General features: G+C 44.3%; 1 protein-coding gene across 1 annotated transcript; it reads right to left on the bottom strand.

The window, feature by feature from the left end:
• Nucleotides 1–794: 794 nt before the first annotated feature.
• Nucleotides 795–6,141, bottom strand: IFT22 (intraflagellar transport 22). Its single transcript, XM_050929134.1, has 5 exons — nucleotides 6,031–6,141; nucleotides 5,610–5,689; nucleotides 5,388–5,477; nucleotides 3,309–3,511; nucleotides 795–1,826 (listed from the first exon to the last, which is right to left on the bottom strand). The coding sequence occupies exons 1-5, from the start codon at nucleotides 6,067–6,069 to the stop codon at nucleotides 1,678–1,680; spliced, it is 561 nt and encodes a 186-aa protein (XP_050785091.1). The 5' UTR covers nucleotides 6,070–6,141; the 3' UTR covers nucleotides 795–1,677.
• Between the last annotated feature and the right edge of the window lie 11,244 nt (nucleotides 6,142–17,385).

The following is a 17,385-nucleotide window of genomic DNA, read 5'->3' as shown; positions in this document are numbered from 1 at the left end:
AGCAGACAAAATTTCTTGTAGAAATAGTGATGTATGCACAATAAGATACAGCTCTCATAAGCAATGAATTTTAAAAAGCAGAGGTGGCAAAAGAAGTTAGAGCTGCAACCATGGGACACACTAAAGACAATGTAGATAAAGCCTCTGTTTTCTGCAGTTCCTGTTCCATGCTATGACACTAACTCTTCTTTTTAAAAGTCTCTTCTGAAAAGCTATTGCCTATATGTTTGTTTGTCTCTTTTCTCTCTTCCTTTGCTATGTATCTCTGTGGTAATATCACTTAACTAACCAGAGCATTCTGGTTTTGGACAGTTCGTCTGAAATACGTTATAACTTGCCAATTCATTTGACTAGGAGTAAAGCAGTTGAAATGGTGGAGTTCAATGAGGGTAACAATCCCTTCTTAGCTTTCCTTTTCAAAACAAGATACACACTTTAAAAAACAAAAAAAGGTTTTCAGTCTGCAGCATGCCAGCATCTATAAGTTGCTGATAAATAGAGGGCTGTTTATCACAACAACTGAATGGAAAGGGGACAATGCAAGCAAAACAAATCAAACAGTAAATTCTCGAAGGGAAAATAATATACATTGGATAAATATCTTTCCCTTGGCAAGACAATACAATAATCTTTGCATTTCGTAGCCCCTGGATTTGAGCAATATGAACTACTGGATGAGATACCAAAGTCGCTCAAAATAAGCAGAAATTGGGCTTGCCAAATCAGCGTAAAACTTGTGTGTTGCGTATTGGCTATTTTTTTGGGCTTGTTAGGGTTTTTAAAGAAGCTTGTAGTTTCTTTTTTTTTTTTTAATTGGCTCCCGGGCCCGGCCAATCAAAAAGCTCAAATGGTGGTGATTGGCATTTGGCTCCTCTAACTGCTGCACTGCCTGCAACGCCCTCTCTGCACACCCCCTTCCCACTCCTACAACTAGACTTAGCACTGTCACCAGCAATATCTTAGTTTTTTGGAACTGGATAGAAAGACTTGTCAGGAAAAAGACTGCAATTTTTGTTATCTTACCAGAATACAAATCTATAATATTATATTTGCTTCCCATGTTGGAGAAAAAAGGTAGGGGACACTAAATACAGATTCCACAAGTGAACTACTTCACAGATCCCTGTTCCCACTACTTTCCAATGATTTCCTTTCCAAAAGCATGTCTTATCCATGTAACAACACAGCTGACACTGACACATCATGCAAGTGCTTCACAGATTTATAAACTTTATGTGAAGGCTGGGGCTTTTTTTTAAAAGCTCCTTATAGAAAAGAATAAGAATGTTTTAAAATGAGTGAATTAAAAAAAAAAAAGTGACCATTCCCTTAATCTCTGCACCAAAAATTATGATTAAATACAGTCAGATCCAGATCAATGTTTTATTAGAAAATATGTTCTTGTTCTCTTCATCTAATGCCAGGAGGCAGCTAAAGTTACCCAAATTCCTAGACTTACAGGCAACTCTTTCGGATAGCAGTTCATCAGAAGTAAGTAGTGGGTTCTCATAAGGAGTCTTAAATTGTGCATCTACTTCCTTTTGGGAAAATAAACTCATTAAATGTTTGTGGACTGTCATTTGCCAGAGATGAAGATTAATTCCTGTTTCCTGGATTGGGCAGATTCCATAATGAAAGAAGTACTGTATCTCTCTTACTTCAGTATTTCTCCCAGGATTAGGTAATAATTGACATCTCTTCCCTGTCTCTGCTCTCATTTAGCAAGCTGATAATGCTTTTGAAGTATTTCACAAATTCCATGCGGACATCCTCAGGATCTTCTTCCAGGCTGGAGTGTATTAGTTTCAGTCTGTTCAGGGGTGAAGCTTTGAAGTTGCACAAAAAAAAATTAAAAATAAAGGTTACTATATTCATTTTACTATAATATTTAATGTAGTATAATAAATGCATTTATAGTTTTCTTGAGTTCATAGGACTGTTTATGCTACACAAAGCATTTGGAAATCCAGATGCATTAAGATACTGCTGTCCAGCATAACATGTAATCTTTAAAAAGTGATGCATCATCAGTAATACAATGAACTAAGTTCATCGATGGATAAATCTTCTGAAAAACTGAAAGGATATATTTTGCAATCACATATTTAGACACAAAGTGAAATCCAGCCAATATGTAGGAATTGTAATCAATCCATTTAAGATATTATTTAATCACTTTGAAATTATAAAGTATTTTTACATTTAAATCTTAAAAATGTTCGGAACAAGTAGATCTACCCATTGTGATTCAACTATTCAAATTAAAAATCGCTTATGCACTATCAAATTCAGCAATCAGGGGAAAGTAAACACAAAGTGTATAGTACAGGTTAATGGAGGTTTAATCTGCGGTTATGTGGGAACAGTTCTTGAAGCTTTACCTTTCCAATCTGATTATTCTATATGTTTTTTTATTATGGACACACGCATCACTTTCCAGAATTGCTTTTTAGTTTTTACTGTGCAGTACACACTTACAGCCTCTCCTTACAAGTTCTGGTACTGTCTAGTTCTATCGTCTTTTATTTAGATATCATTTTCTGAAATATGTTTTCCTCCATATTTCTTCATGGTAACCATTTCTAGATAGCTTCTTTGAAACTCCTGTTGAAAGCCAAATTAAAACAGGCCCTTTTGACAGAATATCTGTCTCACGGATGCAGTCAGCTTCTTCCATCAAAAGATCTGGGGACTGAGTTTCTTCTTACTTACACTGGTGTATGTCACAGCACTGCCACTGAAGTCAATTATACTGGTGTAATACAATATAACTGAAAAGTGCATGAGGTCCCTAACTTTTTAAATCCATCTTTGTTTCCATCTTCACTAGTGACATAGCAGTTTACTCTTGTCTGGATTAGATGGCTTCAATTTAGATGCATGTAACATTGAGTTTTTAGACACCTTTGCACAAGGAAGATAATACTTTATTTCACTGAGCTACTCCTGGGGTGTTTATAAAATGGTGATTTAAAATGCCTCAACAAATGGTTGCTAAATAGACAAAACTACAGAGGGATCATATTAAAGTAAGAAACCCTCATGCAAGTGATGAAGTGTTGTTTAGGATTTGCTATCAGGAGATCTATTCTTGGCTCAGCCATAGACTCTCTGAATAACCCTGTTTTCCCATCCTGAAAAGGGGATATATTTACCTATCTACCAGCTACATTCTGAGATTTAATTAATTCATGGTTACACTTCGAAATCCTCAGACAGAAGAAATTATAGAAATGCAGAAAGTCATAAAGAGTCACCAGCTTTGAAAGTTAAGCAGATAATTAAAAACCTCTGTTTCATTTTCTTACCCAAGGACAGGTTTTCTGTGTCCCATGCACTGCCTGGTTTGTGGTGTGCAATTAGGAGACACTGGCTATCTAGTAACTGCTGTTGCTGCACAAAGCAGGAGTACCACATTTCAATTTCCTTCAGGTGACTGGGCAGTTCTGGGTTGAAGACTATTACAACACCATGGGAGTCTTTCATCAGAGCTGGCCAGCAAGTTTCAAACCTTGAAAAGCAGGTAAATTTAAAATGGTAAGGTTGGTAGACCCAAAAATGGCAACTGTTATTACTTAATAGTTACTTAAAACTCCACATAGTTTTTGTATTTTGTTTCTCCTCAAACACAGATGCTTCAGTGTTTTTCCCTATAAAATTAGGAAGCTTGCAGTCAACATGGCAAACTTCAAACACATTTTTGTTCTAGACAAACACCAAAAAACCTCCTAATTTAGTCAGAGTCAGATGCCAGAAGAGAACACTAAATCATCAAGTCTGGTCACCTGTATATCACAGGCCATCCACCTCACCTAGCACCGACACACTAACCCGTCACAAGCAACCCCATCATAAATTTGTCCAGCTCTCTTAAAACTAATTAAGTTGTTTCTCCCCTCCAACTTCTACAGGAAGGCTGTTCCAGAATCTCACTGCTCAGATGGTTAAAACCTTCTTAAAATTGCTAAATTTGTTCTACTGCACAATTTAACATTTGGTGAAAGATGTGTTTAAATCCTTCTCCTAAAGAGCTGACTTGTGGAGTGGTCCCAGTCCTATAAATTGATCAATTTAGACATGACTCTTCCACTCACACAGAGCCCCATTGACTTCAACAAGTACAGTGTCTGGCCAGGTGGATCAGTTTAAGGGATTGCGGTCCCCCAAATCATCCAGGTCCCAATCCCATATTCCTTGTGCACCTAGAACTCCTGCTGAGCTCTTAAGAGTAGCGCCTACTAAGTTCTCAAAGATCACCACCATCTTGATCTGGTAACAGTTCAAAAAGTGAGTTGGAAGTAGTTTCAGAGTCTATACCTGCCCTTGAATCCCCCTGACAATTTGTGGTTTTACAACCAAGTTTTCCATTTTTTAAAATGTTTCATATTCCCTGGTGTTGTGAACCTACTCCCTCACATTTCCTCCACTACAACAGGGCAAAAAGACTGACTTAAAACAATTTTATTAGCACATGTGAGTCCCAATCAAGACTGGGGCTCAACTGTACTTAGCTCTGCAGAAATATGTACAAAGCTACTCCCACAAAGGACTTAACCTAAGAGCTGTCAAATGCAGAAAGCAAGTAAACTGAAAAATATCATTTTCCCTCTAACCTCTTTCAGTTACTCAGTGGTGAGTAAAACAGACTTCAGAGAAAAAAGTGTGATTTTTAAGTTGATGCTGTCCAACTATTTTAGTACTTTAAGAGACAGGGAGTGACCTTGTCTCAAGGTTTGTTTTCACTACCACGCTAAATTGGCACCACTGCCATTATGATATCTGATTTAGACACATTACCACATTACATTGCTCTCCTGTCTATGTAATTACTCTACCTCAGTGAGAGGTGGAAGCTATATCGGTGGGAGAAAGTAAATAAGGAAGTGTTATTTATTCCTTCTCATAATACAAGAACCAGAGGTCACCAAAAGAAATTAATAGGCAGCAAGTTTAAAACAAACAAAAGGAAGTATTTATTCACACAACACACAGTCAATTTGAGGAACTCTTTGCCAGTGGATGTTGTGTAGGCCAAGACTAAAACAGGGTTCAAAAAGAACTAGATAAATTCATGGAGGACAGGTCCATCAATGAAGCTGGGAAACAGCGACAGGGAATGGATCACTTAATGATCACCGGTTCTGTTCATTCCCTCTGGGGCACCTGGCATTGGCCACTGCTGGAAGATAGGATACTAGGCTAGATGGACCTTTGGTCTGACCTAGTTTGGCTGTTCTTATGATATTAGGGAGACAAGGTGGGTGAAGAACAGCTCTGTGTAAGCTCAAAAGCTTGTCTCACCAACAGAAGTTAGTCCAATAAATTAGATTACCTCACCCACCTTCTTAAAATAATGTGAAGTGTCAAGAACACTAAAACCCACTTACTTTTGATCACCGCCACAATCCCACAGCTCAAATCGACACCCTGCCCCTTTACTGTTGCCATTCATATTTGGTTTCTCATATTCCAGGATCCTAAAAACAGAAGTGGATTTAGGGTATGATCAGATTCTACAACAAGGCCATCCTGGAAAGAGCAGGACATCCCCTGGGGGAGCCCTTTGTAAGGATCTCCTTTCAGTAAGCATGGTGCGTGGCTTCACTCACCTCACTCCCTGAGTGGGGACGTAGCTGCTAATGCCTTCTGTGCTCTCGGACAGAAAGTTTGCCAAGACGGATTTTCCAGACTGTAGAAACGGGAGCAAAAGGCACTGGTGTTAATAAAACAGTCTGCAGCAGGGCTCGGGGGGAAGGCTGCATAGCCCAGTTTGGAGCATGACCTGCGCTGTTTGGGGGGGGGGGGGCTACGTCTATGTCCACAGAGGTGGGGCCCACCGGACCTTTGTGGGCTTGGATCCAGAGCTTTATGGGCTCCCAGCTGGGCTGTTCATGTTGACGGGGGAGGGACGGACACACACACACACACACACACACACACACACACACACACGACTCTGGAGCCCCAGTTCGGGATCGAGGAGGCTCCCCGGGGCCTTTACTCAGCCGCCGGGCCGGGCCTCGCACTCACCTCACTGGGGCCCACGAACAGGATCTTGGCCTTCAGCATCCCGCGACGGGCTACGACAGGCCGCGCCGCCCCGGACCCTCCTGCCAGCCAGCCCCGAGCCAAACGGCGCAGCTGCCGCGCGGCGCCCTAGCAACGCGGCGTCGTTGTCAAGGGCGCAAGGAAGCCGCGCGGCGATTGGAGCGGAGCACGGCCCGCGGGGTCACGTGCTGCAGGAAGTTCCCAGCTCCACGTGACCCCTCACCTAGGTTCTCCTTCCTCCCTTTCTCCAGCACTGCTGCACTTACCTCATTCCAGCCTCTGAACCTCCTTTCCTTGTGTTCAGCTGCCCTCCCCCCATCTCCTTGGTTCATGCTCTAGTTATTACTGTCCCAGGGCAGCTTTGCCCAGAAACTTGCAGTGCAACAAGGCTCTGGGGTGCAGTTCACTGGGCTGTGTTGTTAGTTCTGCACTCTTCTGTGCTGGGCACGCTTAGCTGGGAATAAAACATATCCCGTTTTGATTTACTTTCAGGTTTGGCTTTGTTGTTTAAAAAAACAACTAAAGCAAAAATTGAAATGTTTTCATCTGGAAGTGTCCCCACGGGTATGCATCAGCCCAATAAAAGGTTGTGAATTACAGCCTGTACCCTTCTTTTGGTGCATGTTTGTGTCTAGAGCAGGCCTTATGATGAGGTCAGGAAATTGGCTTTCTTTACAAGGTTATTCAACTTTTTCCTGGCTTTACAGAGGTAGGCTCTTGTCACAGAGTCTGAAAAGATGGCTCATTGGTAAGGACGCTAGCCAGGAATTCAAGAACCCAGGTTTCATTTTCCTGGTCTGTTGCAGACTTCCTGTGTTTCCTTGCACAAGTCAATTAGAACCAAATCCACAAAGGCTCCTAACTTCCTTAGAAATCAAAGGAAATTAAGAGCCTAAACCTAAACACCTTTGTGGATCTGAGCCTAGTCCGCTGTAGAAGTGAGGCTAGCAGTACTTCCCTGAGGATAAATGTATTAGAAGATTATGAATCACTCAGTGGCTACTTCTCTGAGCCATACGTGTACCTAAAATATAGATGGGCTGTGAGAAATGCCATTTTCTGGTGTAGTTTTCAGAACACATGGATCTTGTGATACTAATTTCCTCAAAAAGAACAGGAGTACTTGTGGCACCTTAGAGACTAACAAATTTATTTCAGCATGAGCTTTCATGAGCTACAGCTCACTTCTTCGGATGTAGCTCACGAAAGCTCATGCTGAAATAAATTTGTTAGTCTCTAAGGTGCCACAAGTACTCCAGTTCTTTTTGCAGATACAGACTAACACAGCTGCTACTCTGAAACCTGTAATTTCCTCAAGCCACCAGCTGAGCACGGAAGAGTTGTTCCAGATGGGTTGCTTCAGAGCTGTTTAGAGCCCAGGTACAGTAACAGTTTAAGACAAGCTTTCAAATGGGGCCTTTAGGTGCAACCATAATGCAAATGTTTAGTAATGCTACTACTAAATGTGAAACAGGATAGTTTTGTTCCCAGTGAGAGGATTACAGTGTTTCCAGCAGCCTGCAGACCTATTTGCTTGTCTAACTCATTACATAAAGTGGTTTAGGATGGTTTAGTGTCCCAGGAGCATGGGTGTCGTTTATGCCATGTTTAAAGGATCAGAAATAATCCATTGTTTCCAGGGCAAGTTATGAGAGAGAAAGGTAATGCAAGAAAGCCAGTTGTACTTAGCCGCAACCAGATATTAGGTTCTGTTTTAGCAGATTGGGATGCAGGCCTGGTGCACCACATCTACTGGGAGATCTCTGAGGAGGCGGCCAGGGGCAAAGGCAGAGGGAAAACCCATGCCGCGTTCCCTGATGACTGAGCGGTGGAGGTAGCCCCTCATCCTGCGCTCGTGATAGCGGCTCGTCAGCCAGTGCTAGTGGCAGTGAAGGGGGGGGCTAGTCCCGGATGCCTCTCGGCAAACTTAGGGCGGCTCAATTGGGTGGCTGAAATTGCTGGCTTGGGTTTGGCGAAGAGCTGCAGCCCTGGGGGAGGAAATCGGATAGCGCAGAGGGAGCTTGTTCCTCTTTAAAGTCTCCCTGTCCTCAGCCCCACAGCTGGAGAGCCAGCATGGCAGGCACCGCAGCTCCTGAGCAGCCAGAGGAGGCAGTAAGCTCCGCGGTTCCCAGGCTGCTGTTGCTGATGCTCTGCCAGACTGCCAGACCAGCAGGGTGCAACAGTGCGCTGGCAAACTGTTACTGTCACACTGAGGGATGGCGCTCTGTACAGAGTAGCAGGAAACCAGATTTCTTTTTTTTTTTTAATCTTAATTTTTATTTAAAAAATACATACCTATCCCTCCACCCAGGCCCTCTTAAATCGCTGGGCCCCTGGGCAATTGACCCCTTTGCCCCCCCCACCCCACTGTCGGTGGTCCTGAATGTGCACAACAGTGCGGAAGAGCCAAAAATCTGAGCAAGAGGTAACAATAAAACCTACACACTGGTTAAAGGAAAGAGGGCTGTTTTCACATCTACCCAAAAAGCAATTGTGATCTTTATAATCAAATGAGTTGTCAGATGATATAAAGTCCTTGTGGTTTTTTTAATCAATCACTAAGGAGTAAGAGGGTCATATCTTATAAGTTTTCAGAAGTACCTATGTGATTTAAACTCTTACCTACCTAAATCACTTTTGAAAATAGAAGGTAGGCGCCCAACTCACATAGGTGCTTTTGAAAATTGTATCCTAAATCAATCTAATGATTTTTAACAATTTAAGCCATTCAAGTATTTTGTTTTTCAGATTAATTACTGTTATATTTTCCCCTGTAATCCATATTCTCTTAAATTGCTGGTTCAAAAGCATTATACTTGGCTCTGGCCTTTATCCTGAGCCTCACTCTTTAGTGTAAAGGAAAACAAAGAAGAAACTAGCAGTCAGTTAATGGTTTGTTTTCAGCAAACATTTGTAAAGCAGGAGTGTTTAAAATCTGAACAGATTTACCTTAAAAAACAACAAAACACCTGTTACTTTGTTTCATTCCTCACATTTAAACAGCAGGGCCAGATTTACACATTAGGTGCCCCAAGGCACAGCATCTCCAGCCCCCCCTCGACCCCCGCCTACAGGTGACCTCCGTGTTTTCCAGAATAAATTAAACTTTAACCCACCTTTAACTTTTAGGTTCTCCTAGAACACTGGCACCCTCAGGCATGCACCTTCTATGCCTAATTGGAAATCAGGCCCTGAGCTCACTGTAAGCTTTGGCAGAGAAATCCAAGTGGTCAGACACAATCACTTCTGTGGATTGCAATATCGGACTGGGGCAGAATTTTGCTGGCAGAGTTTAATTTTAAGTTAAAGCTGCAAAGCCTACAAATGAAATAGACATTAGTAGTTCTTTTTGCAAAGCGATTGCTGAGATCACATTCGTTCCACGGAGCAATAGTAACACCTAGTGGCTAAACGTGCCCATTCATTCACTCATTTGTTTCCTCTCTCAAATAAGTGTGTAGCACAGGACTTCACATGATTGACAGTTTTGACTTGAGAGGCCAGCACTTACATTCTCTAGGGATTTGCCTCTTTTCCCTCCACCCTGTTCTGTTTTCTGTTAGAAGCGGTAGGTGAAATATGAAACTTCATTCCTCTTTCCCCCCAACCCTCCTTTCACATTTCTGGCTAACGTGGGTGGTTGTTTCAGTCCATCTAGGTCTGTAAGTGGGTGGGCCATGCTCTGCGTGGCCTACTGCTTCCAGCTGAGAGAACTCCAATATCCTCTAAGAATCCATAATTTTAAAGGATCAACCTGATCATCTGGTGGAGGTTGGTGACCTTGGTGCATTTGATAATGGCATGTTAACTTGCCTGTGTTAAGGCAGTGCAACCTGATATGTTCCAAGAAGTAACATTTGTGAAGATCAGAAAGATGTGGTGTACATAGTTATTGTCCGTAGCCTTTAAGGCAGCTAATTCATCAAAAAGGCTCCCCTGACAAACTGGCATTTAAGAGGAAAATAACCTTACATTTTTACTGTGTTAGCAGAGGCACTGCTTGGAAAGTGTTTTTAACCCCCTCTGCCCCCTCCTCCAAAAAGTTAGATTTAAAAAAAATATATAATTTCAGCCAAAACACAGTTTTGCAAATACAGCCATGATGCCTCATAGGATTTGTACCTCCGCTGCCTCATGTGCCCATTCTCTTCTGCAGACTAGACAGATTGCATCTACCATGATGCACAATGATCTCCCTTCTTGGTCAGCTATGCGGTGCATCATTGGAGGTGAAGTCTGGTTGGGGAACCTAGCCTGAAGAAGAGAATGGGGAAATGAGGCAAGGTGGTGACATTTCCAAAGCAAAATATTTTGGTTTTTGATTGTTCTCCAAAAGTTCAAGGTTTTCATTGAAATCAGATTGGGTTAATTAACAATCTCTCATCAAAAGACAGTTTTGGTGGAAAATTGTCAGCTAGTCCTAGTTAAGCAGTTCCTCATGGTCTGATTCTATGACCCTGGATTGTGATCTCACTAGTGTAAATCCAGCGTAAGGCCATTGATTTCAATGGTACGGGTGTGAGAAGAGACTCAGGAGCTATGAGACCAGGGAGAAAAAAGGGCTTGGTCACAAGAGGGCTGTGCATTTCCTGGAAGGTGTTGAGGAACCTCAGCTTCCACAGAGGCTCATAGCATGTCACAGGATTGGGCTAAAAGTTGGCAACAGTTGTTCAGTATACATTATTTTATAAGCAGCAGAACTACAAAATGCTGCACATGTTAAACAAAGCACCTAGCATGTGAACAATAGAACCAGGCAAAAATTTAATGATCCTGATACACAAGGCTTCATGCAACCTCTTCCATTAGAGCTGCATGGTTTTGTTTTGAGTTTTGGTTTTGAATAAAAAATCTCAGAGTAAAACACTGACAGCTCTGAAGTTTACCTCCCCCCACAGCCTGAAAGCGCCAAAGTTTACTTAACTGACAATGTACCATGAAGGTTATTTATTTGGGTGGAGGTGGGGGAAAATCCTGAATGATTGCACTGACGTTAAGGAAAAAATATTCCACTAACGTCATTTGGACCAGGGCTTAGTCCAAAGCTTTTGCTTGCAAAATGGATTGCTGGCGGGAAGAAGAGTTTGTCTTGTAGATTGGAAGGTTTTTTTTCCTTTGTTTTCTTGAGTTATCATTGTATCACTTCGGTATTTAGCACCAAACAAGAGTTTCTAAATCCTGCATGCCTTCCAAACTTAACACTTCCACTAAGGTACCTGGGCCTAGTTGCATCTCTTCTTGGATGTTCCAGTCATCTTAAACTATTCCACTGAAAACAAAAGAGTGACCCCAGCAATTAACATGGGTCAGAGTCCAAAGCCAAGTTATCTTCCTTCCCTCCTTCCTTTTTCTCTATTACGGTCAACAGTTCCACCAAACTAATGCCGAGCAGCAAAAGGAGACACTTTTCCCTACCCCCTCCATAACCTCAGCTTTTATTTAAAAAGCACATTTCTAGCCTTTTTCATAACATAGAACTTTCAAAACAACTTTGTAGCTATGGATAAAAGTTTATTATTTATCCTAAAATCACCAAGGAGATCATATCAGGTCCTTAGAAGTAAGAAAGGGAAAACACAACAGGAACTACAGGTACTTACTAGATGAAAACAAGAAGGCTGCAGCAAATAATCAACTACAAAATGACTATTTTAGAGTGACAGCTGTGTGTGTGTGTATTTGTCTTTGTATCTAATTTAGAGGACTAGCCACACCCCCTTCCTGCTGTGAAAGGTGTTCTGGGGTAAAAAGTCATGTAGGAGTATACCCTACAGTAGGAAGATTTAGGAGGAGTTGGGCTGTTACTAAGTGCTGCTGTGATCAGGTTTCTACTGTTACTGTATCCTACAACTAACTTGCATTATAGCTGTTTAAATTTAGCCTTTGGGGCCTACAAAGTCCATAATTATAGGTATCTCAATTTTTGTAGTGTCCCCTTTCTGATGCGGTACTCACCCTCCCCTGCCCTGCCCCAACTTGTAACTGCATGGGGGCCGCTACCTGAGCTAGGGACACCATAAGCTTCTTGTTTGCTATCAGCTGGCTAATTAGCTGAGGTGCTAATGTGGTTTCCAAACATGAGTGGGACAATTTGGTTGACAGCAGTCAGCAAAAAGGATACAAAAGGAGGGACCATGGCTTCCTAACTCTACCCTTATCCCCTTCAAAGACAACAATAATACTTTTAGAGGAGGAGAAAATGGAGATGACGTGGAAAGCAGGCAAATCAGTACAATGTCTAGATACCTCCCAACCTCAGAGGAGAAGAAAAAACAGAAAATATGAGTGATAAGACACCAAAATGGGGATCAGTGCAGAGCAACAATAGGCAAAGAGATATGGGAGGACCAGACAGAAACAATAGAATGCCAAGGGGACGGAGAAATAAGAATTTGGAGATCAAAGGGTATTTCAAGAACAGAACAAAAGGAAAACAAGGCAAAGTATCATGAAAAGTGTAGACAAAAGAGAAGGGTTAAATAACGAAGAATGAGAATCACAGAACTGTAGGACAGGAGGGGACCTTGAAAGGTCATCTAGTCCAGTCCCCTGCACTCATAGCAGGACTAAGGCCATGTCTACACTTACCTACGCTGCTGTGATTGATGCACCAGTGTTGATTTAGTGGGTCTGGTGAAGACCCGCTAAGTCGATGGCAGAGCGCTCTCCCATCAACTCCAGTACTCAGCTCCCCGAGAAGAGTTAGGGTTTGGCTACACTTGCAGGTGTGCAGCGCTGGGAGTTACAGCTGTCTTCGTACAGCTGTGTAGGGAAAGCGCTGCAGTGTGGCCACACTGACAGCTACCAGCACTGTAGTGTGGCCACATTTGCAGCATTTGCAGTGGTGTTGGGAGTGGTGCATTATGGGCAGCTATCCCACAGAGCACCTCGTCCCATTTTGGTGCCATATTGGCGCTGGGGGTTATGGGAAGGGGGCGGAGGGTATGGGTCATTCTGCTTCCTGTCCCAACGCCCCATGATGCCTCACTTCACATCCCAGCAATCCCTATTTTTCCATCCTCGTTTGGCGCCATTTTTACTCTCTCAATGGTTTCTGTGCAGCACGATTTCTGTGGGAAATGGAGCCCGAACTGCTGAGGAGTATGCTGACGAGTCTCGCCAGCACACCATGTTTGGCAGTTGAGCTATTCCTTAAGTTCCAAAGTGATGAGGAATCTGACGATGATAGCAAGTCGCCTGACACGTATTACACTAAATTGCTTCTGGCATTCACGGAAATGCTCAGCACCGTGGAACGCTGCTTTTGGGCTCGGGAAACAAGCACCGAGTGGTGGGATCACATTGTCATGGAAGTCTGGGATGACGAGCAGTGGCTGCAGAACTTTCGGATGAGAAAAGCCACTTTCATGGGACTGTGTGCTGAGCTCGCCCCCACCCTGCGGCGCAAGGACACGAGATTGAGAGCTGCCCTGTCAGTGGAGAAGCGAGTGGCTATTGCAGTCTGGAAGCTGGCAACTCCAGACAGCTACCAATCGGTCGGGAACCAGTTTGGAGTGGCAAAGTCGACCGATGGAATCGTGTTGATGCAAGTTTGCTGGGCTATTAATCGCATCCTGCTAAGAAGAACCGTGACTCTGGGGAATGTGCAGGACATTGTGGATGGCTTTGCACAAATGGGTTTCCCTAACTGTGGAGGGGCGATAGATGGGACGCATATTCCTATTCTTGCACCACCCCACCTAGCATCCGAGTACTTTAATCGGAAGGAGTATTTCTCTACGGTTCTCCAGGTGCTTGTGGATCACCATGGGCATTTCACTGACATTAACACAGGCTGGCCTGGAAAAGTGCATGATGCACGCGTCTTTCGGAACACTGGCCTGTTCAGGAAGCTGCAGGCAGGGACTTTTTTCCCAGACCGGAAGATCACAGTAGAAGATGTTGAAATGCCCATTGTGATCCTTGGAGACCCCACTTACCCGTTAATGCCTTGGCTCATGAAACTGTATACAGGGAAGCTTGACAGGAGCAAGGACTGGTTCAGCTACAGGCTGAGCTGGTGCCGAATGACTGTGGAGTGTGCTTTTGGCCGTTTAAAGGGGCGCTGGCGATCTCTGTATGGGAAGCTAGACTTGGGGGAAAGCAGAATCCTTGTGGTTATATCCGCGTGCTGTACCCTCCATAATATTTGTGAAGGGAAGGGTGAAAGATTCAGTCAGGCATGGACCTCCGAGGTTCAATGCCTGGAGGCTGAATTTGCACAGCCAGAGAGCAGGGCTACTAGAGAGGCCCAGCACAGGGCTGCGAGGATTAGGGATGCCTTGAGGGAGGAATTTGAGGCTGAAAACCACCAGTAATGTTTGGTGCCTTGCACAAGAGTGAAGTGCAGTGGTTACAATGTTAGTAGGAATCTGTTTTTCCTAAGCTGATTTGCAGTGCCTGTTTCTTTCCTGGGCTAAGGTATCTTTGACTTTCTGCAATAATAAAGACTATTTTCAGAGCCAAGAATTCATTTATTGAAAAGAAAATAACTTTATTGACAGACACACAACATTTTGGGAACCTAAAAGGGCAGGGGGGGTGGGGTGGGGAACTGTACAGTCACAGGTTTGAATATGTCCTGTCTGGAGTGCTGTGCAATGACTGCTGCACTTCAGGATACCTATACTGCATGGTGATGGGGGTTGAGTGCAGAGGGTAAGGGTCGTAGTTCTCAGGGCTGGTTGGTGAACGTCCAGGTGTTGGAGGCAGCTGGTGGTGGTAAGAACCTGGTGCTGGGGAAGGGGATTTGAGCTGACGTTGGGGCACAAGGGAAAGAGCTTTGGTACGGGGTGGGGGGGTGGCGCGGTAGTGCTCTGCCTGCATGGCTACGAGCGCCTGGATAGAGTCCGCTTGGCGAGCCAGGATGCTTATCAGCTGCTTTGTGCTTTTCTTCCTGGCCGCTGCGTTTTTCTGGCGGATCCTGCTTTCCCTTTCCCTCCAGTCCTGCACTTTTTGATTCTCTGTGGCAGAGTGATCCATAACTGCTTGCAGCATGTCTTCTTTGCTTTTTCGCAGCTTCTTCTGGAGGTTTTGGAGTCTTTGAGCTGTTGATAACACGGGCAGCCGAGAACTCAGGGTTGCTTGGGGAAAGGCAAAAAAGGCAACACTTAACAGAGGCAGCATTGTTTATATCTCAGACGTTATTCCCACACAGTGAAGGAGTAACATTCTTCACAATAACATAATTTTCCCATACCAAAGAGAGCGCACATAACCCACAGGAGCCCCGAAATGGTGACTAAGGGGGACTGATTGCTTCAGGGCTGTACTGGGGTTTCTGTGCTTTGGGGAAAGCAAACAGCTGCAGGGGGCACCTACACTGAACACTCTCCCAACATTTTCCACAGGAGTTGACCCTGGAAGATATCTAGCTGCTGCGAGTCACCTGGGAAGAGCGGGAGGGTCTTCTACAGCAATGTGGATTCCACCCTGGCCCCTATGCAGCTTGCCTGTGTGCAGCAATGGCCCCCCACCCCTCGCGGCACAGTGGCGTGGATGCGTTAGCCTGACTGGGATAAGGACCACAGTGGCTCTCCCAATAAACTTGCGCAAGTGCATTGCCCACACTGTCGCTGAAACTTTTGAAGAGATTACTGAGGCCGATTACCGTGACGTGATAAATCACATCAATGCACTATTCCACATCTAGGCATGCATGCATGCATGCAGAACCCTCCCTCCTCTCCCGAAAAATTTCCATCCTGAAAATAAAAGCCGGTTACCAGGAACCTGCTCCTCTGTTCGTCCTCCACCAAGTACCGGCTGCTGCGACTGGCTACCTTCCTTTTGGCTTGAGAAGAGCTCTTGGCTGCATGCCTCCAGGGACTCTGGGGTGTCTCCCCCCACCCCAGTACCCTCACTCTCGGTTTCCTCCTTGCCCCCCCTCCTCCTCCCCACCCTGCTCTGAAGTGTCCATCGTGGTCCTTGGATTGGTGGTGGGGTCACCCCCAAGTATCGCGTCCAGCTCTTTGTAAAAACGGCAGGTCATGGGGGCAGCACTAGAGCGGTGGTTTCCCTCATGGGCTTTGCAATGGGCACTTCGCAGCTCCTTCACTTTAACCTTGCACTGCAGTGTGTCCTGGTCATGGCCCCTTTCCAGCATGGCCTTTGATACCTGCCCAAAGGTATCGTAATTCCTAGGGCTGGAGCGCAGCTGGGACTGCACAGCTTCCTCCCCCTAAACACTGGTGAGGTCCAGCAACTTGCCATTGCTCCATGCTGGGACTCGTTTGGCGCGTGGAAGCATGGTCACCTGGAAAGATTCACTGATTGCACTCCACAGCTGGCTGAGCAAACAGGAAGGGGATTTTTAAAATTCCTGGGGCATTTAAAGGGCGGGTCACCTGAGGCCAGGGCAGTAGAGTTCGAACTGATGAGCAGAGTGGCTGAACAGGCATTCTAGGATACCTCCAAATACCTCTGGAGACCAATAACAGCGCTTTTGGTGGTCACACTGGCGGAGCAGCGCTGCATCACCAGCACTGCAGTCGTTATTCCCCAGGCCGAGGTGGAGTACATGCAGCGCTGTATCCAGGGAGATACAGCACTGTATGTGCCTTGCAAGTGTGGATGATGAATGAGTTGCAGTGCTGTAAAGCCACCATCAGCGCTGCAACTCTCCAGTGTAGCCAAGGCCTGGGTCAAGTCGGCGGGAAAGCATCTCCCATTGACACAGCACGGTGTAGACACTGCTATAAGTCAATCTAATCTATGTTGACTTCAGTTACATTATTCATGTAACTGAAGTAGCGTAACTTGGGTCGATTTACCATGGTAGTGTAGACCAGCACTAAGTATTATGTAGGCCATCTCTGGCAGGTATTTGACTAACCTGCTCTTAAAAATCTCCAGTGATGGAGATTCCCCAACCTCCGTAGGCAATTTACTCCAGTGCTTAACCACCCTGACACTTAGGAAGCTTTTCCTAATATCCAATCTAAGCCACCCTTGCTGCAATTTAAGCCCGTTGCTTCTTGTCCTATCCTCAGATGTTAAGGAGACCATTTTTTCTCCCTCCTCCTCATAACAATCTTTTATGTACTTGAAGGGAGATGATGCTTCTGAAAGAGAGAAAAAAGAAACCGAGGCAAGGAGGATTAGGAAAATGAGAGACAAAATGGCATACAGAAGCGCAGAATAAATCAGAGAAGAGAAGAAGGGGAGAAAGTAATGCAAGAAGGGGAAAAGATAAGAAAAGATTATAACATCGGTTATATCAGGAATGTAAAAGAACTTGATGCAGTTATAAATTAACACCCAATACTAAAAGTGTAGAATACATATATATGTGTATGTTCTCCCAGAATGGGTTTTATTTTATAGTTCACTTCCATC

The sequence above is a fragment of the Gopherus flavomarginatus genome, chromosome 19, assembly GCF_025201925.1.
Source record: "Gopherus flavomarginatus isolate rGopFla2 chromosome 19, rGopFla2.mat.asm, whole genome shotgun sequence".
Classification (NCBI taxonomy): Eukaryota; Metazoa; Chordata; order Testudines; family Testudinidae; genus Gopherus; species Gopherus flavomarginatus.
Note: the sequence above shows the minus strand (reverse complement) of the source record. Positions and strands in the feature narration are given on the sequence as shown.